The 20,612-nt window shown below is 52.0% G+C and overlaps 1 protein-coding gene across 4 annotated transcripts in view; it reads right to left on the minus strand.

The window, feature by feature from the left end:
• CAPZB (capping actin protein of muscle Z-line subunit beta) overlaps nt 1–17,886 on the minus strand; it is a 131,216-nt gene extending 113,330 nt beyond the window's left edge. For 2 of the 4 annotated variants that reach the window (XM_047792203.1, XM_047792202.1), the window contains exon 1: nt 17,773–17,886. In XM_047792203.1, the coding sequence (XP_047648159.1) occupies nt 17,773–17,775 (3 nt within the window). In that variant the 5' untranslated portion in view covers nt 17,776–17,886. Of the gene's footprint in view, nt 1–16,515; nt 17,032–17,772 lie in introns of those variants that run through there. The other 2 variants (XM_047792200.1, XM_047792199.1) reach the window with 2 other exon arrangements.
• Between the last annotated feature and the right edge of the window lie 2,726 nt (nt 17,887–20,612).

A 20,612-nucleotide genomic window follows, 5' to 3' on the forward strand; every position in this document is an offset into this window, starting at 1 on the left:
AGGGGGAGGTACAGAATTTATTTGTATTTCTTTGATAGGTATATAGAAATGAGGACAGAAAAAAAACAAGTTTACCAAAAACTCACTAGTGAAGATAGCAGAATAATTCATAACATCCCAAACCTGGAAGCAACTCCAAATGTCCATCAACGGGTGAATGGACAGACTATGGTAAACGCCATGAATACTGGAGTCCTATACAGCCCAGAAAAGGAACAAATAGCAGTACATACACCAACGTGGGTGAACCGCCAAAAAAATCATGCTGGGTGAAAGAAGCACAGAAGACCAGGTTCTGTCATTTCATTTTTAGGAAATTATAGAAAAGGCAGAACTACAGTGACAAAGCAGATGAGTGGCTGCCTAAGGAAGGGGGGAGGAAGTGCAAAGGGGCATGAGCAAACTTTTCAGGGTAAGGGTGGACTGCTGGCCGAGAGATGACCACCAAAACTCATTAAACTGTGTGCTTAAAACTGGTGAGTTTCATTGTATGTAAATAATGTCTTAATAAACTAAACAAAGAGGGACCCTGGAAACATAAACAGTGGTTACTCAGGGCTCAAGGATTTAGGGAGGGAGGGCAAGCTGGAGGGGACTGGGCAGATGAGGACAAGGACAGGAGAGGAATTTTTCAGTATACAATGTTTTATGCACATATTTTAACTTCTGAAAGCTGTACTGGATTGCCTTTCCCAAAACTGAGCTACGATTCTTTCAAAGCCCAACAGGAGTTCCCATTATGGCTCAGCGGAAATGAATCCGACTAGGAACCATGAGGTTGTGGGTTCAATCCCTGGCCTCACTCAGTGGGTTAAGGATCTGGCATTACCAGGAGCTGTGGTGTAGGTTATAGATGCGGCTAGGATCTGGCATTGCTGTGGCTGTGGCATAGGCCAGTGGCAAGCAGCTCCAATTCGACCCCTAGCCTGGGAACCTCCATATGCTGCAGGTGCAGCCCTAAAAAGAAAACAAACAAACAAACAAACAAAAAAAAACAGAGAGGAGAGATTTGTGCACCAGCTCAGCTGGGCTGGTGTGGTCCCCAAGTGGAGGGTTCCTGTTGGTGGGTTACGGCATGAGGGCTTAAAGGGAGGCGGGGGGGGGGGGGAGGATGAAAAGTCTCTGACCCAACCAAGGTCTGCAGAAAACCATTCCCCTGCTCTCTGCCCAGAAGCCAGCACTCCAGACCATACAGTTATTGAGCACGTACTATATCCCATTTGGCATGTATCATCTCATTCATTATGATAAAACCCAACAACATGGACGGTGCCCTCACCATGTGCTGGATACAATGGTGGACATTCTACCTGCTTTATTAGCCTCCTCAGATAGACCCTGTGATGAGGAACCAGTCCCAAGCTATGAAGCTGAAAGAGGGGGAGCGAGAATTTAAACCCAGGCAGTATGGCTTCAGAAGCTAAGCTTTACATCTCTGTCCAAAAACAACTCTGTAACTGGGACAGAGACAAAACTAACTTCTACACCCATGTAGGCTAAGGGTGGGGAGGGAACCCACATCAGACACCACGTGGATCTGTGCTCCTGGCTGCCTCCGCAGGCGTCCTGCCAGGAGGGTCACTTTCCCCCATCAGAAAGGAGGAGCCAGAAGGATAGAGAGATTCACGAAGCTGCTGGGCTCCACAACTCTCACTCTGTGCACTTGATCAAGCTGCTTCTCTGGCTCACAAGCAGTAAGAGCTGAAACCCAAATAAAAATAAGAAGCAAAATGTTCCTGAGCTCCAGTATTTGAAGAGTCTCTATTTCTTTGAGCAGAGTCCTGAGGTGCTGTCAGAGGGGCTGGGGAACCATGGAGGTACCACTGAACAGCACCCTGCAACTCGTGAGCCTGGGGGGACCCTGTGCTCAATAGGAAGAAGAAAATGAGACAGGAGGGGAAGAGCCCAACACCATACACATGGCAGGTCAGGGGCCCAAGATGAGGCCTGAATTCAGGGTAAGGGCTCTTTCTGCCCCGCCAGCATTTTCCAGAGTGTGGTATGCAGATCACTGGGGTTCGGGAGAGATTTGAGAGATGTGGATGAACGCAATTTAGTGGCTCCCTATTTTTAACATAACATCGAGAAAAATGTAACTAACTAGCACATCAAATGTGTGATTTTATAGACATTTCTGTTTGGAGAAGATCATGGTGTTAGGCTCAAGATAATCTGAAGAAAAACATTACATAAATCGTAACAAACTGTGCTGGGGGACGGCCACTCAGGAGAACATGTCCTGCGCCATCCTGGGCTCAGCTGGGCAGCAAGCTAAAGCAAGAAAGACTATAAGGAAAGGATGGAACAGAAAGGAGGGAGACTGGAGGGAGCCAGAGGAACCACAGAGGTGCGGAGTCCTGCCCTGGTCCCTGCAGGTGACTCGGCTCTTGCCCAGGGACCAAGCGCCCAGCAGCGCAGGACAGGGAAGAGCCTCACTGCCCCACACCCCCGCAAGCTGACCCAGCCTAAACCACAGTCTCCCCACGCACAGGACGCAAGGTCCAACCGCCACGCGCCCACCAAGGTAGGGGAGCAGACGTCGTAGGTCCTACGCGCCCCCCACTCCAAGACCATTGTCAAGGAGGCATCCCTCCCGCTGTTCCCTACACTTGGGCCAGCTGTCAGTGTTAACCCATTTCCTTGCCTGGGTGACTCCCCTCTCTCTTTGGCTGCATGCTTCCTTTAAAACCCCAGGGCAGAGGGGCCAGAAGCCTCTCTCACAGGCCCCCAGCTCACACGAGCCCTAATTACCAGGGCTGCTTTGGTTTCAAGGACACAACACCTCGTTATGCTTACCCCATTCCCACACCAGCATCAGATGCTGGGAGGTGTAGCTGGAAAATACCGCAGGGAAGCCAGGCTCTCCAGAGCTGCGCCCACCCCATCACACAGATCCTAGGAACGGGGTGCTCAACTAAAATTGCCAGGGACACAAAAGGCCTTATCATCAAGCTGCAGTCAGATCCCTCCAAGAGACAGGAAAAAAGCAATGCCCAAACACTCAAGTCTTTAAGATTTCAAGAACACTCACTCGTTGACTACAAAAGCATGTTATCAAACTCTCAAAGGAATTACTTTCCTCCACACCACCCCCCTACAAAAAAATTCAACATTTGTAGAAGAATTCTATTAAAGTCACATTATTATTATTATTCGTTTTGGTTTTCAGGGCCACACCCGTAGCATGTGTAAGTTTCCAGGCTAGGGGTCAGATTGGAGCTGTAGCTGCTGGCCTACACCACAGCCACAGCAACACAGGATCCAACCTGCGACTGCGACCTACACTGCAACTCATGGCAACACCGGATCCTTAACCCCGAGTGGGGCCAGGGAGCCAACCTACTCTTTTTGTTTTATTTTATTTTATTTTATTTTGTTTTACTTGTCTTTTCAGGGCAACACCCGTGGCATATGGAAGTTCCCGGGCTAGGGGTCAAATTGGAGCTATAGCTGCCAGTCTACACCACAGCCACAGCCACAGCCACACCAGATCTGAGCCACGTCTGTGACCTACACCACAGCCCATGGCAATGCCGGATCCTTAACCCCCTGAGCAAGGCCAGGGGTGTCCTCATGGATACTAGTCGGGTTCTTTACCGCTGAACCAAGATGGGAACTCCCTCTTTAACCTCCTCTTGAAAGTCCACGTTTCCCTAGTGTTTCTCACTGCAATTTACATCTCCCATGTACACTGCAATACAAGAGGAGCTCTCAAAAGGACCTGTCTGTGAATCTGGACCTGTCCCTAGATTTCTTCTTTAACTCAGGCTTTCTGGACTGGCCCATCCAGCTGCAACGAAGCTCTCTCACAATGTCATGTCGGAACAAACTGTGGTCTTTCCATGCAGCCCTGGAGAAGCATGTTCAGAGATGGTTTCAAACGGGCCTGAGTTTATGCGGCAGAAAAGACAATGGCCTCCTCTGGAGTGTGGAGTTCAGATCCTAGAGCGTCAGACAGAGGATCCTAGTCCTGAGTGCCTGGTGAATCACTGTGGGATCTGAACAAGCCACCAGCCCCATGCAAGCAACGAAATTCCATGACACGGCAGAGGTTAAGGACAAAGGCTTTAAGGTCAGAGCAGCTGGGTTCCAAGTCCTGGCTCTGCCGCATACCAGCAACCCTTGTAAAATCTCTTAAATTCACCTAACTTGTAATTTGCCTTCAAATTCACAGGACCTCAGCTTAGGGGAATTCTGAGAACTGAACAGGATAACTCATGTAAAGTGCTAAGTGAAGGATGTCGTAACAGATGCTACCGCCGTCCTTTCCTCATTAACTCCGAGGGCCTGCTCAACCCGTCAGCGGATCTGGAATCTCGCTGCGCTTGTTCCAACACCCAGCCGGCCACCTGAGGCTTAGAAATCATGGTTTTCCTTTCCTTAGAGATTCTGACGTGTAATGGAATTCAATCCACAGAATTTTACAGTTAAGCCAATGCCTCACGAGGACGTGAGAGTAAGATTCAGGCTTCACGAAGCACTGTGAGCTCATCACACAAAGCTCCAACACTATTTTCATTTCCATGTTCTGCCATCAGTCACATGATGGGTGGGCCCTTCCGTGGGGACCATAGTAGCCGGTTCTTTTCTGTTATTTCAAGAAACGTTTTCCTCAACAATCGATATGTACCAAACAGATACTGCGGAATCAAAATAAAAGCAGGATCCTGCAGAAAGTTCCCAAAATGCTTTCGGGTGCTCTCCATCTGGAACTCAGCAAGCTCAGAAACCACAGTCCATCGCATGCAAACACTTAACCACTATGCTGTGCGTTTGAAACTAATATACGGTTGTTTATCAATTACACCGCAATTTTTTTTTCTTTGAAGTTCAATCTCATTCTCCCCCCCTCCCCCAAGGCCACACCTGCGGCACATGGAAGTTCCCAGGCCAGGGATCGAATCCAAGCCACAGCTGCAGCCATGTTGGATATCCTTAAACCACTGCACCAGGCCAAGGATCAAACCCAAGCTGCAGCAGAGACATCGCCGGATCCTTAACCCACTGCACCACTCTCCAGTATCATTCTTTACAAAAAAAAAAAAAAAAAAAGGAAGTCCCTTGTGGCACAGCAGATTAGGGATCTGGTATTGTCGCTGCTGTGGCACAGATTCAATCCCTGGCCTGAGAACCTCTGGATGTCACAGGCGGGGAAGGGAGGGGAGGGGAGAGGAGGGAAGTCAATAGTCCATCGACACAAAGGCCTTACAAAGCCCAGAGGAGGCAAAAGGACAAGGGAATTCCAGCTAGCAGTTAGATAAATGCCCCTGGAGGAGGTTATTTAAAAGAAGCCAAGTGGTTAAGTAACTGGGAAGACTAGACCTATTCCCCAGGAATAGGGCCCAGTGCCAAACGAAGTGACAAGTAACAGAGGGCAGGAGACCCCTGCCCATCTTGCAGATATAGGTGGTGCCACCTAGAGCCCCGCACTCTCATCTCTCCGAGGACAAGAACCTCACTCAGTACCTTTGTTTGGTTTTACCCTTTGGGGCTGCAATGACCAGTATCACCGGTTATGGAGCAGGGCAGTAACTATGGCCTCTCTGCTCATTTCTGGCCCCAGCCACAGTATGACATAGTCAGGAACTAGTCCCCAGTTTCAACACTAGCCTGGTCACTGACAGCTTATGCTGCATCATTTTAGAGTCTGCCTGGATCCGCACAAAGCAGAGCAGATGGTGCGGGGAGGAATAAAGACTCTACAGTCCTCGGGCCTCAAAAGTGCTTCCACTCTCTGTGGGTCAGAAGTCTCTACGTGGGACACAAGGCTCCCTTGTGAGCGAAGAACTGCTTCCACCACAGTTCACTCCTGTCCCATCTGAAGATGGGCTCCGACGCATTGGAGCCAAACCTGAGGCAGCCGCATAGCAGGCAGCTTCGAGCTGCAAAGTTTTAAAAGTGCTAAAGAATCTCTGTTAGAACCATCAGCATAGAGTACGTTCTTCTGTACACGAAAACGCGCAACACTGTCAATCCATTAACATCTATAAAACTTGAAAAAGAGAAAAAAAGAACATGCATCCTTAGACCAGACTCCAGTGTGTACTAAGAGCTGGATTTTGGAATCAGGGCCGAGTTTAAAGGCCACTTCTGTCCCTTACTAGCTGTGTGACCCTCTGCGAGATACCTCTTAACCTCCTAGGCCTCCGTTTTCACACCTGCAAAATGGGAGCATGACCAAGGCTATGGGCAAGATTACGAGACGGCGCCTATGACGTTCAGCACAGAGGGACCTGCCCCACACAAATCCCCTTGCGTGATAAATCCTCTAAGTTAAGAGCAAGCACCTGAGAAGCTGGAGTTCAGGGCCTCTCCTTAGTGTCACCATGACACCTGCACTTTAGATTTACAGTATCCTTAATCCAATTCTCTTTTCTGGGGAATGGCGCTAAATTGCAAGACCAATGATGAAATTCCTGTACATGATGAGGAACCCACACGTGAGGCCTGAGCTAAAGCACTTCATATATATATCATTCTTATTTAATCCTCTGTGGAGGAGAGGATATTATGTCCATTTTACTGATGAGGAAGTTGAGGCTCAGAGAGACGAAGCAGGTAGTTCAAGCTCAAACAGTCCCCAGGCAGCCAGATCCAGGAGTCTCCTGCCACTGTACCACGCCAGGCTGCCTTCCAGCAACCATTGCTCCTTCCACGTTTTTTTATCTTGCCTTCTTCCTACACCCCTAAACCCCAACACTATACAAACCTAAGAATCAAACACATGTCCTTCCGCTAAAGCATGAAATTCCCAAGGCAGTGAGGTCTGGCAGGTCTGTAGCAGTTCACAAACGAGCACTGCTACCAGTAGCAGCTGAGAGCCCCTACGAAAACCTGCACCTTCAGAAGAGGAAAAATGGGGGGGGGGGATCAACGATTAGCACCACGTCCTGCTCCTCAAAAGCTCTGGGCACCATACATATATAACTGGCACTCCAGGGGTGGCCACTCATGCCAAGAAAGAAGAAAAAAAAATTAAGCCATTTTCCAGAAGAGTGACTTTTATTATAACCTGGAACAAAAACACCATTTCAAGCAATTTGTTCACGGAGAGGCAGGTGCACACTCCGCAAGGCCCACACTGACGAGGGTTCATTTCCCGTGAGCTATGGGAGAAGCAACGCCTTCTCTGTGAGCCCGACTTCAACACAAAGTCCAAACTCCTTCCAACACAAAGCAGAGGGAATTTCCATGTTTCTTTCGGCTCTAATAATATGCCAGGAGTTCATGTCACTGATAATAACATAGTATTATTAATAACAGTGGTTAATGTTATTCTCTGGCTTGGCATGTATTAACTCATTTAATCTTCATAAAATCCATCAGAAATAGATACTCTTATTCCCACCATTACATTGTGAGACAAGGAAACTGAGGCGGGGAGAGAAGGAGGGGACCCAAGGCAGGAGGTCTGGACCCAAACCAAGGCAGTCAGGCTCCAGAACCTGCCCTTCACTGCCCTGGACTCTGGAATCAAGACTACCTTCAAGGGAGTTCCCTGGTGGCCCAGCAGGTTAAGGATCTGGCATTGTCACTGCTGTGGTGTGAGTTCAATCCTTGGCACAGAAACTTCCACATACTGTGAGCACAGCCCCCCCCCCGCCCCCCAAAAAAGAAGAAGACTGCCTTCAACTCCAAGGATGGCCAGTTGTGTGACCTTGGGCCAGGTGCTCAGCGCCCACCACGTGCTGAGCCACCAGCAAACAGCGAACGGTGCAATCAGGACCCCTGTTCCTACCAGGCCCTGATCCCACCACTGCCAGTGCCTCCAGATTGCCTTCAGTGCCAGGAGTAGCCTGGCCAGCAGCAGAGTGATAACAACTCCAGGGGCAGACTCCTTCCATTCTTGTCACCCCCCCACCCCTTAAAGTGACTTAAACTGACTAGAGTGACACCAACTGACCAGAAGCCCAACACTCATGTCCTAAGAAGCCAGATCTGGCCAAGGGCTCAAGTCCAAAAGCCTCATTCTGGAACCTCCCCACCCTAGTGTTTAGTCTGTATTAGGAAATGCTGGTATTCAGCCATTTTTGACCTAGGAGAACTGCAATTTCATTTGATTCAATCTACTGGGAGGTGGTTGCCTATCTTTATTAAGGACCCACTAGACATGCACTCATTCAACACAGTGGAGCCACAGCCTGCAGGTCAGGGACAGTGTCACAGGGGGACAGCACCCACAGCTCTGAGCAGGGGACAGATCCTTCGTCTTTCCTCCCTCCAAGGATAAGGAATAGAATTTAGCAGGTATCATGAGGGTAACCAGCTCACCCTGCTCAAGGTCTCTGCCCCCAGGTCTCCATGCAACCTGACACTGACCGTGGTGCGCAGGCTGGGACGGCGGCTGCACGGGAAGAAGGCCAGGGCACCCGGGCAGTTTCGTCAATGAGGGGCTGTCACAACCACCAGGATGTAGACAAAGAACAACAGCGCTGACCGGAATGCCAAGGAGCAGCCCTCCGGTGGCGGTCGCCAAGACTCCGCTGACGTGCGCAGGTTTAGCAAGCATCTCTCTAAAAACAGACTACGGCTCAGAAAGTTCCAGCGTCTTTTGTTTTCAATAACCCGGACCAAAAAACCCTTCCAACTTCTCACCCAAACCCAGACCTCTTCAGTCACCACGGCGGGACCTGATACCTAGAGGGGCAGGAGTGAGGTGGAGCTGGCTGGGGATGCCGATTCTGCCGCCAAGCACCCAGGCGCCCTTGGGCAAGTCACTAACCCTTTCCTCACCTGCTCTCGAGGACAAAGACCTCCTCGGGCTCGGGTGGAGAGGATACGAGGTGGTGACCTCTCGAATCCAGCTGACATGGGGGGGGTGGCAGTGGTCCTGCGTCCGGGAGTCCAGGGGGAGAGTCTGCTGTCTCGGGGCACCTCCACTTCCTGTTCCTCGAGACCAAGGCAGAGGCCTCAGATCCCAGGATGAGCAGAGCTCCGCACGCCCTGCGGCGAAGGAGCTTTGGAGACAGGAGCTGTCTAGAGGAGGATACACGAGGACGAGCAAGGACAGAGCAAGGACAGCGCCGTCAGAACATCTCAGAGAGCAAAGCACCTGAAGCGGCCGGGCGTGGCCACTGCTGTCTCGGGTGCACAGCCCCAGGCCTGCACACTGACCAAGCTGTGCTCAGCTGAGAAGCCAGGGACAGATAAGAAACAAAGGCACAGGTGAGAGAGAAATTCAAGAGAAGCTCCTTCAGTCAGGAGTTCCCTGGTGGTCTAGTGACTGGGATTCAGATTATGATTTGGCACTGTCACCACTGCAGCCTGGGCTCAATCCCTGGTCTGGGAACTGAGAACCCAAAGCTGCTGCATGCTATGGCCAAAAAAAAAAAAAAAAAAAAAGAGTAGCTCCTTCAGTGATCACAGTGCCTTAAACCAGACTTTTCAACAGGAGTGTGCAGTGGATACCAGCCCCAAAGTGCATGCGGGAAGCCTGTCCACGTGAAATCAGGTACACCCTTCCAGGGCCAAAGCCTCATAATGGAGAAGACTTGAGCAGCAGCATCACCAGTGAGCAAGCCAGACCTGACCCGTCTACCTGTCACGGTAGCGACTGAGAAGGGAAGACGGTGCTTGGTTCCACCTGGAAAAGCTCGATTCCAATGGGAGGCTGCTTGCTAGTCCCCGACCCCAGCAGAAAGGATATGTGCAAAAGCATCTTATATAACCCTAACTTTTTTTAATCTTTTTTGACCTCACTGATGGCATGTGGAAATTCCCCGAACCACGGACCAAACCCGTGCCACAGGGGCAACCCAAGCCGCTGCAGTGACAATGCCAGATCCTTAACCTGCTGCACCACAAAGAGACTCCATAACCCTAACTTTTTAACTAAAGCTATTTCACTTGGTAGCCATAATAAGTCCTCTGTCTGAATCCTGTGGAAACCTCGGGGACAGTACACCCAAATAATGCTAAACAGCAATGACTTCAGAGCAGATCCTAACTCAGCAGGGTCCTGCTGAGCTCAGTGCTAGAAGAGGAAGCTGTGCAGAGGTTTAAGCAGTGGATGGAGAAGTTCAGGGTCAGGCCAGTGGAAATGACTGCTCGCAATCTCCCGGGTGGTAAGAGCTTCGCAGCCCGAAAACACTGGGTCAGAATCACCAGCTGCAGGCAAGAGGGGCCACAACCACCTGCCTTCCAGGCTGCCTGGGAGATGAAATGAAACACCACCTACCTATCAACCATGCACGTTAATAATAAAACAATCACTCCCGCTGCACCCGCAAAGTACCAGGCACCGTCTACACTTTCCACACACAAACTCACTCCGTCCTCACAATAACTCCCATCGGGCAGGTGGCTGATGGGTTGCTGCCTTAGAAGAAACCAGACTACTGGACTGGAAATCTCCCACTGGAAAGCTGCAGGCAAAGGCTCCTCTCACAGGTTCCCAGAGCTGTCAGAAATCTGAGGGGCGGGAACAGGAGGCGGCGGGGAGGGGAAGGCTGGCGGCCCACTGGCATTGCCGCCCCCGGCACTGATGCCCACCTGCCTCCTCCGTTTAATGCTAAGACTCATGTTCTGATAGGTCTGACTGCAGGTGAGCACCCGGGGAGTGGATGACCAGAGATGCCAGCATCCCGAGCACCAGCTTTGAGGGGAGGCAGGCCTCGGGGTCCCTGCCTGTGTGATGAGGATGCCGTGAGGGCCAGCCTAGTGGGGCCACTCCAGGTATTCTCTGTAGTTGCAAAACAAGCTCCTGGTACTGTTACAGCTGCCACGCAGCCCATCTTCCCTGGGCAGGCTGGGTGTCTCAGGGGCTGGTCTGCTCAGAGCCTCAGGCATGCAGGCTGAGCGGGTGCCACCCGCAGATACAGGCTGGATCACTGGCTAACCAGACTGAAATCCGCGTTCAGTCGTTAATAGGATATCAAGGTTTTGCAGATGCCACTATCTAGGATTTAAACTGCCCAGAAATAGTCACCAGGTCAGTGATAAAGCATCCTCTCCGAGAGCCCGGGAAGGGCAGCTCTGGGGGCAGAGGCCTCCCCCTCAGCCCAGGGCTGGTAAATCACGACAGCGCACTCTGCCTTCCCAGCTTTATCTTCCTCACCCACCCCTTCCTTCCCATCCCCACAGCCACTCAGCGGCCAGGACCCTGAGAACCTCCAGGCCGATGCTCATGAATGCCGCCCTCCCAGGCCCTGCACACCACTCGCTGCCAGATGACTCTTCCTAAAATACCACTGCTCTGCCAGCCTCCTCAGATTTCTACCTGCCCCGTCAAAAATCTAACTGGCTCCACACTGTCCCAGATCAAATGCAAACTCCTTAGCTTAGCAGCTCGGGCACTCCACCACTCACTCCCGAGACCAAGGCTCCCCCACTGGCTGTCCACTCTGCGGCTGGTCCCCAAACTGACAAGGCTGACGGTACTCCTGACCTTGGCTCTTGGTGCAGCCCCTTGCGCCCACCCCATGCTCTCTGCCTGGGCAGGTCTCCCTGGGCTTCGCACTCAGCCCCCACCAAGGCTGCCGGTGTGGAGGTGGACTGCGAGCCGGGCCTGCAGGGACGGGCAGACACAGGGCCCTTGTTAAGTCTTTCCCTTTACTACTTCCTTCCTGCTGCGCTTAACCTTCTGGATGCATCTTGCCTCCCCTTCCAGATTAGAGGACAGGGATTGTGGCTTCCATTTGTGTCTTTGCTCTGTAGGATGCAGATCAAGACAAATGATAATTTCAGCTACCACTTACTGTGTGCCCTGCACTGGGTTAGGTACATGACAATTCTCACTGCTTTCTCCCAGTATCCCTAGAAAATGCCATCCTCACGCTACACTTCAAGAAACGGAGGCCAAGGGGTCCAGACACAGAGAACCGACTTGTGGTTGCCAAGGGGAAGGAGGAGTGGGGGAGGGATGGATTCAGAGTTTGGGATTAGTAGATGCAAACTATCATATATAGAATAGTTACACAACAAAGTCCTACTGTAAAGCACAGGGAATCATATTCAATATCCTGTGATAAACCATACTGGAAAAGAATACAAAAAAGAATATATAACTGACTCCCCATGCTTCGAAGTTAACACAACACTGTAAATCAACTGTACTTCAATAAAACAAATTATAAAGAAAGAAAGAAAGAAAAGAAACCAGCTGAGGGAAAGAAGCCTCCCTTCAGGCCACATCCTGAGTTGCAGAGACGGGACCCCAGGACCTATCTGCCTGGCCCCAAAGCCCATGTTCTGCGGGCAGCCCTCCTCAGTGCTCACCATTCCTTCAGGGTCTACGAGGTGCTTCCTAAGCACCAGGCGGCTGGTGCAAGGGGTGGGGTGATTGTAAGAACCACACAGACAAGGTCCCCGCACTCGTGGAACTCACACGCCCTGTCCCTCTTCTTCCAAAGCTGGAAGAGGGCAAGGGCTTGGCTCGTAAGGAACTCCACCGGGCACAGACGAGGCATCCGCGCCCCGGGATCGGCATTGGGCTGTGGCAACACGTGGTGTACAGAGCACAGGGTGCCTCAGGCTCCATCAGGGACGTCCTTCATTCCAGGAGGAAGCAAACTGCACATGAGCCTTCAGCGGGCAGGAAGGAGTGGAGGGAAGGGGTCTGTCTGCCTCTAAAGTCAGGAAACCCAGTTTTTCCACTTAGTAGCTACCGAGGGACTAGCCACATACCCCACTGCACCTCCTCTGTAAAATGGTGATCATGACGGTTATGGTGATACAATCAGATACTGGATGCAGGGAAGCACCTGACATGTAGTATCTCCTTCAATCATCACACCAGCCTCCTGAAGAGGTACTGTTAGCATCCCAGGGCCATCAGGCTCCTAACTCCTAACTTTGCATGTGAAGCTGCCTCCCTCCTAAGGCTGGACTTCCCGGTCAGGCTGCTGCAAGTGGCCTAAAGCTCCCAGCAGTGTGCGCGGCCCACAGCTAAGTCTCCACCTCCTCACACCGAAGCGTTAGGTTTGGAAGTGGCATTGCTCTTGCTGGTCTTAACAGAGGTGATCTCACAAGTGCATCCTTCCGCCTTCCACAGCCTACTTCTCACTGGCGGGATTCTCACAACGAGAAAGGGGACAAGAGTCTGGACTGCAGGCCTTACTTACTGCTTACTGTTTCTGAGTAAGAGTGTCTGGCACAGGAGGCAGGGGGAGGCAGACCTGAGTCCCAGGACCAGAACTCAACCTCATTAGCATCAGTCGGGGCATGAGGTAGAACCTAAGTCGTGTTTCTGGACTATAGTGGATCCTCTGTCAATGGCAGCTACCCAGGTGAGGAGGGCAGGACTTCACAAGCACAAGGTCACATTCCCAGCCAGGAGAGCTTCTGGGCTGCAGGAGAACAGACTGTGTGTGCAGTGCAGTTCACTTCCACGGTGGCAGCAGAGCCACCGAGCAGGCGCACTCCGAAAGGCCTAGAGCACGGCCCGGCACTCGCCCCACCTTCTCCTAAGTCTCCTCCGTGAGCGTGAGCGTGTGCTAGTGCACTTGCAGTTATATTAAACGAGGCTCTGCTCCCTTCAACTCAAGGAATGAGTGACACACCTCCCCACCAAGCAATGTTAAGCTGCGAAGGCGTGGACCCTTGTTTGTTGTCTTGCTCATCAGGCATCCTTGTCCCCACTTGTCCCCAGCACATGAAGGAGAGAGAAGGCCCTTAATAAATACACTGTGTACAGAGAATTAATCTTATCCTGTAGCTTCAAGTAACAGTACCCCCCACCCCACCACGACATGTGCATAATGGCAAGCGCCTCCCAGCCTGGAAAGTAGGACGCTCAATGTTCAGAGTACCTGCCCAGTCACCATGTCCTTTTGCTGTCAGTCAGCTGTCCCCTCCCCTCCCGCAAGGAGGGTAAAAGAAGAACAGGACTTCCGGGAGCTCCCCTAGAGGTGCAGCGGAAAGGAATCTGACTAGGAACCGTGAGGTTGTGGGCTCGATCCCTGGCCTCACTCAGTAGGTTAAGGATGTGGTGTTGCCATGAGCTGTAGTATAAGTCGCAGACACAGCTCAGATCTGATGTTGCTGTGGCAGAGGCCGGCAGCTGTAGCTCTGATTGGACCCCTAGGCTGGGAACTTCCATATGCTGAGGGTGTGGCCCTAAAAAGCAAAAAAAAAAAAAAAAAAAAAAGAATAGGACTTCCAAGTTATAAATAGGAATGCCTGTGGCATAATACTGTAAATCAACTATACTTTAATAAAAAAATGTTTAAAGATTAGGAGTTCCCGCTGTGGTGCAGTGCGTTAAGAACCTAACTACAGCAGTTCAAGTCTCTGCAGAGGCGTGGATTCAGTCCCTTGACTGGCACAGTGGGTTAAAAGGATCTGTGGCTGCAATTCAATCCCTGGCCCAGAACTTAAATATGCAGCAGGTGTGGCCATAAAATAAAAAATAATAATAATTCTAACAATTTAAAATAAGTAGGAATATCTGCTTCCAAACGTATGACTTAGTACTCCTTAATCTCATGCTAGCAATCGTTGGCTACTTTTTTCAAGCATTTCATCTAAGAGCAGCCAGGTGGGTTTAAATGAACAAGGCTGTGTTAACATGTGGGGTCTGAGCTATGTATTTTACCACCACCAGGACACCAACCAAGACATCAACCACAGTTTCACCTTATAACAATACAACAGGCTTCTCCTATCATTTCCTATCAGGCCAAACCACCTGGGAGCTGGAGGGACAACTGATGAGGGGGTTCTGGCCCATCCCTCCACTGCTACAGCCCCACCGTCGAGCACCAGAAGCCTAACTCTAAATTAGAACAACAGTTCCTAAGTTAGAAGACACCAGAGCTGGGTCAGGAAAAGTACCTTGAAACTGTAAAACACTTACAGTGGTGAGATCATTACCTGCTTGGAGAATGCAAATAAATTCCATCTGCCTATGCATTCTTAACTGACGCCAACAAAAATCATGGAATTTACTCCAAAGTCCAACGCATTTTAGACTCTCAAACCATTATTTTCCTCCACAGATAACTGAGATCTAGCTGGTTTCTCTGTAACAAACCTACTGAAAATAAAAACCACAGTGGTCTTAATTCATTGATCTATTATGCAACCCCACACCACCTCTTCTATCCTACCCCAACTGTCTTCCTTGGTTTATTAGCCAGAATATTCAAGTAAGGGATAAACGGAATAATAAGCTGTTAGAAACTACTTATAAGCCTAGGGGATACTAAGAACAAGTTATTGAGAGAATGAGTGTGAAATCCAAGAGGCTAAGTTCAAGACACACCCCAAAAGGGAGCACTCCAAGCTGTTTCCCTCAGCGCCAGGTAGTGTTCTGGGCCCGAGGGACACAAACATGGAAAAGACAAGGCAAAAATCCCTGTCCTCAAAGAGCTCACGTTAAATAAGCCTGCATCACCTTCCTACTGTTTCCCTATGAAATGACATCTCTATGTAAAGGACCCAGCATACAACCAAAAGTTAGTAAGTGCTGCTCTCTTGCCATCTCTGAGCACCTATCATCATGTTTTCTACAGTGTCCTTCACATCCTCAACACATAAGCAGCCTGGGACAATGGAAGGGACACAGCTTAGAGCCCGGCAGATGTGCTTCCATCAATGGAGCACATCTTGAGTATGGTACCCCATACCCTGAGCCTCAGCTTCTTCACCTGTAAAATGGGGACAGCAACTATCTCAAGGGGCTCTGTGTAGATTTAAAAAGTGAGGCACAGAGCACAGTGCCTGCCACCTAGCACACACACCTCAAGAAATGTTTGCCTTTTTCCTCCACCCTTTCCATAGTACTTTCAGACTGTCAAAATCAGGCCAAAATACAGGACTCTTGAGAAGCCTCATGTATCATATCCCTTCTGGGCATAAACAGGCATTTTCTCATCCCATTTGGAGACTCAGGCACTCAGAGACGAGGCAAGCGGCTCCTCCCCTACCACCAGCCCTCCTACGATGCCAGATATGCCGCCTCCAGCAGCCCCACCTGCCCACCCAACCATCCTCTCCTGCTTTTGCCCCGACAGCAAATCTATACTCTTGCTTCTCAAGTCCTCACCCAAAACTGTCCTGGAGAAGGCCTTCCCCATTCAGGCCTGGGGCTGGGCCACTTCTCATGTGGCCAATTCTCTGCTGATGCTATCAGAGAAGTCCAATTACAGCGGGCACGTTTTAAATCAGCGAACAGGAAGGCATTAAGAAAAAACTCAGGCACTCTGAATTAGTCACCCTAGTTCAGCAGCAACAACCCTTCCTTAAACAAGGAACTGAGAGCCTCAAAACCCTTTGGGGCCCAAAGTCCACATGTAAACATCTGCCTGCACCCGGCAGGAGCAGGTGGCTGGCCTGAGTCTCAGTCCACTCTCCAAAGGCTCCTTGGCCACGTGAGGGAGAAGCCCTCTGGCCCTTCCAACCTGGGCGCTGGGCCTGCCCTGCAGAAGGTTCCAAAGTGAAGGGAGGGTAGCGGGCTCACGTGTCAGGGCCTAGGTGAAACCTCTGGCCAGTCGGAGCGCCCCAAGAGCACCTGCCCTCATTACCAAAACAAACAGCACGGGCCGAGCGAACTCTCTCCCTCGGAGTCTGGCTCACCTGATCCGTGGCACCTCCATAATCAGCAGTTCCAACCCTCACGAGCTGACAGTTGAGGGGGAAAGGGAGGCTGCGCCTGCTGGGGTGCATCGTGTCCGGGCCGTCTCGTGGCCTCAGAGCCCGGGTGCTCCCAAGGGCGGCAGCCTCACAAGGGCGATTGTGCGTTCATCCATGTGCCGCCGGCTCCCCCACCCACATCCCTCCGCACCCGCTCACGCCCCATCGCCCTGGACCCTGGTCGTCCGGCCGGACGCTCCGCCAGTACCGCACCCCGCGGCACCGAGGCGGCGGCCAGGGGAAGGGCCCGAAGAGCGCCCCGCTGCCTTCCGGGCACACGGATGCCCGCCCTGCCCTCGCTCGCTCCCAGGCCTCCCAGAAGAGGGGCACCCCTCCAACCTGATAAGGCACAGCCCCGGGACCCCCATCCCCACCCGAGCTGGAGAGCCGCTCTCGCTTCCCAGTGGTAGCAAAGAAGGTTCGCCCCAGGTAGAGGCGAGGGGACCACCTGGGTAGGGAGCAGGGCCCAGGAGGGAGGGTAAAGCCCAGGAGAGAGCGGGGCTGACGCAGGCTACGCCAAGAGTGGTGAGAAGTCCGGAGAAGAGAATCGGGGCGGGGGACGGGGGACGGTGTGACGTCCAGGCCGGGGCCAGGGGTGGAAAAGAGGGGTCCAGACTTAAGACCACGGCAGGAAGAGAAGATTTAGGCTGAAGTCATGCAGGGGAGAGGAACCAATGTGGGCTGAGGCCACTAGAGGACGGGTTAACGGGGGTCTGGACTGAGGTCACCGAGAAGAGGGGAGGTAGGGGACAGAGGCCTAGCCAGGGCTATGGGAGGAAATAAAGACGGCCTAGCTTGGGCCGTAGGGACGGGGGATGGGGACCTGGCCTGGGCCAAGAGGAGAAAGAAGGACCACGCCTGGGTCCTCGTAGGGGGTGCCTGGCCTGGACCACGGGTCCAGGAGAGTCTACCCTGGGCCATGGGGGAGATTAGCCTACACCCAGCGGTGGAGTATGAGACGCTAGCTTGAGCCAACAGCGGGGGCTAGGAGCAAGAGGCAGAGTCGCTGCACACCTAAGCCGCCCAGGCCGGTGGCCCCTTCTTGAGCGGATGAGGATGGTGTCTACCTGGGCTCCGGGACCTCGCCCCTCCCCCACCCGGTGAACCCACCCTTCCCGGGCCAGGGATGGGCGGGAGGAGGGGGACGCGAGCTCCAGTGGGGCTCCCAGGCCTGGGGGAAGGGGAGCGTCGGGCCTTTACCATGGTGGCGGCGGCGGCGGCGGTCCCGGTCCCGGCGTCTGTGGCTCTCCCCCCCGCAGCAGGGCCCGGCGCTTCCACTTCCCCGGGTGCCCAGGAGTGAACATCCGGGTCAGCGCCCCCCTCCCCCCGCGCCGGGCCGCCGCCACCTTCCTTCCCCGCCCCGACCCAGCCTGGGCCCGCCCCCTACGCAGCCGGCTCTCGGCCAATGAGCGCGCAGGGCCGCGGCGATCGCCAAGTATGGAGCTCGGCGAGGGGGGAGGAGCAGAGAACGGGGAAGTGAGGGGCGGGGCTTGCGAGCGGGGCGGGGCGCAGCGGCCGGCGGGACGGGTGGGCGGGTCCGGGGGTCCTGGTGGAGGGTATCTACGGCAGCTCCGGCCCCGAGCGGCCTTCTGCGTGTAGCCAGATCCAACCCGGGTCCTGTGGGTGCAGCTGCGGGTGGTGGCAGAGGGACGGTGCCCGCAGGCCTCCGGGCGAGGATGCGGAAGGCACTGGGGCTGGGAGGCGTCAGTCCCTCCCCGCCCCACCCAGTGCACGCGCTTGCTCCTGTGGCGGACCCGGAACTAGTGCGGCCCGCGGAGCCAGCCCTTCCCTGAGAGAGCATAGTGAGCGAACCTCAGATGGAATCCCAGCACTGCCGCTTGTTCCGTGTGGGACCTGGAGCAAGTCACTGCACTTGAGCCGGATCTCTAAAAAATCAGCCTCAGGTCACACCAGTCACTGAGCACCGGCCAAACGTATACCAGGCCGGTATACCAGGTGACATGTAAAGATGCTCTCACAGCTACCTGCTGCAGGAATGATATTAGGACGACACAGTAGAAATTAGAAAACCCGGCCCAATAAATGTTACATGTTAAGGGTATTTTTAGATGTGCTGCAGAGAACCCACCCATTTGCCCAGTAGGGCTGCCTCATTCCACAGAGTGACTCAGAAATTCTTTTTTTTTCTCTCTCCCTCTTCATTCAACAAATATTTATTAGGCCTGGTCTAGAAGGCAGGAGACCTGGGACACTAGCCCTCCTAATAATAACTGCCTTCCCTAGCTTGCTCTCTCTTCTGTGAGATTTAAATCAGGCCCCTATGAGAGGACTAAGTGTAAAGTGTTGCACGAAGGACAGAAATGAGGACCACAAACCAGGCTGTGACCCAGGCCCCCATCCTCAGGTAACTCATAGTGGAGGAACAGCTGCCTCTGGCATAAAAGTAGTTCAGCTAAGTCCCACAAGAGTGATACAGACCTGTATTACAGGAATTCAGAGAAAGGGCGTGGCACTTTGGAATTTTCACTTGGTGTAAGTATTTATTGAGCATCTACCCTGTAAGGAGCACTGCTCTGGGCTCTAAGTTTAGAGCAATGAACAGGACATTCCATCTTGTTGCAGAGCTTGGACCAGGGGAAGGGGAGACAATCAGCTACTACATAGATACAGTGTCAGGTGGTGATTAGAGATGTGGAGGAAAATCAGAGGGAGGCAGGCAGATGAACAAAGTGGGGCCAGAGGAGGCCTGATTTAGAAAGTAACACGATCAGAGGGAGGCACAAGGAACAGCAAGGGAAAAGAGCTCATGGGGACAGGCCCTGGGGTGTTCATGGCCCAAGGAGGCTGAGGTGGCTAGCCCAGAGCCAAGGGAGCTGAGGTCAGAGAGGTGCAGAGCAGGGACCAGATCTGGCCTGGCCTTTGCAAGGATCTGGAGGCTGCTGTGTTCTGAATGGACTGTAGGGGGACTAGGGCTATTAGAAAGCCATTTCTGTATCGAAGGCATTTTTTATTTATTTAAAAACACTTCTGTGGAACTTGCTATGTGATGCTGTTAAGCACTTTGCAAATAATAACTCATTTAATCTTCATAACAAAGGCCTGAGGAGGTAAATGCAAGGGAGATGCAAATGCTTCGTGGGCATGAGAAGAGGAAAGGAGTCAAGATGATGCTAAGATTTTCAGCTTGATTAACACCAGAAGGATTTGCCATTTATTCATCTGTGGAAGGCTGTGGGAGGAACAGGGGTTTGGGGAGGGTTGGGGGGTGCTGTTAAGAGTCAGTTTGGGGCTAGTGATGTTTGAGATGCCTTTTGGAGGTTTAAATAGAGATGTCAAATAATCAGATAGGAAAGTTCGAAGTTGGTGATACGTTTTTGAGAACTGTTAGCTGATGATAGATTGAGGTGCTTAAAAGCATCAGACACCTAGATGAGCTCACTTAGGAGGTTAGTGGAGAGAGAAGTGGTCAAGAAGAGAAAGAGGAACCACCAAGGAGCCTGAGAAAGAGGGACCTGGGAGGCGGGAAGAGGACTATGAGAAGGTGGTGTCCCTCCTGGAAGCTAAGGAATAAAGGCATGAAGGAAAGTTTTGCAAAAGAAGTGACATTTGCAGTGTTTACTTGATGGAAATAAGATCAAAGGAAGCCATGCCATTCAAAATGCATTACCAGAGTTCCCATCATGGCTCAGCGGAAACGAATCCAACCAATATCCATGAGGACACAGGTTCGAGCCTTGGCCCTGCTCAGTGGGTTAAGGATCCTGCGTTGCTGTGAGCTGTGGTGTAGGTCACAGAGGCAGCTCAGGTATGGCATTGCTGTGGCTGTGGCATCGCCAGCGGCTACAGCTCTGATTCCACCCCTAGCCTGGGAACCTCTATATGCTGCAGATGAAGCCCTAAAAAGCAGGAAAAAAAAAAAAAGACTAGTATCCAAAATGCATTACCGGTATTATTTCATCCTCATTAAAGCGTTATGAGGACAGTGCTATCCCATTTTACAAGTGAGGGAACAGAGGCACAGAGAGGTTAAGTCACTTACCAGAAATCACATTGCTAATGATTGCAAAGCCAGACATTCT

This window comes from Phacochoerus africanus, chromosome 8, assembly GCF_016906955.1.
Source record: "Phacochoerus africanus isolate WHEZ1 chromosome 8, ROS_Pafr_v1, whole genome shotgun sequence".
Lineage (NCBI taxonomy): Eukaryota > Metazoa > Chordata > Mammalia > Artiodactyla > Suidae > Phacochoerus > Phacochoerus africanus.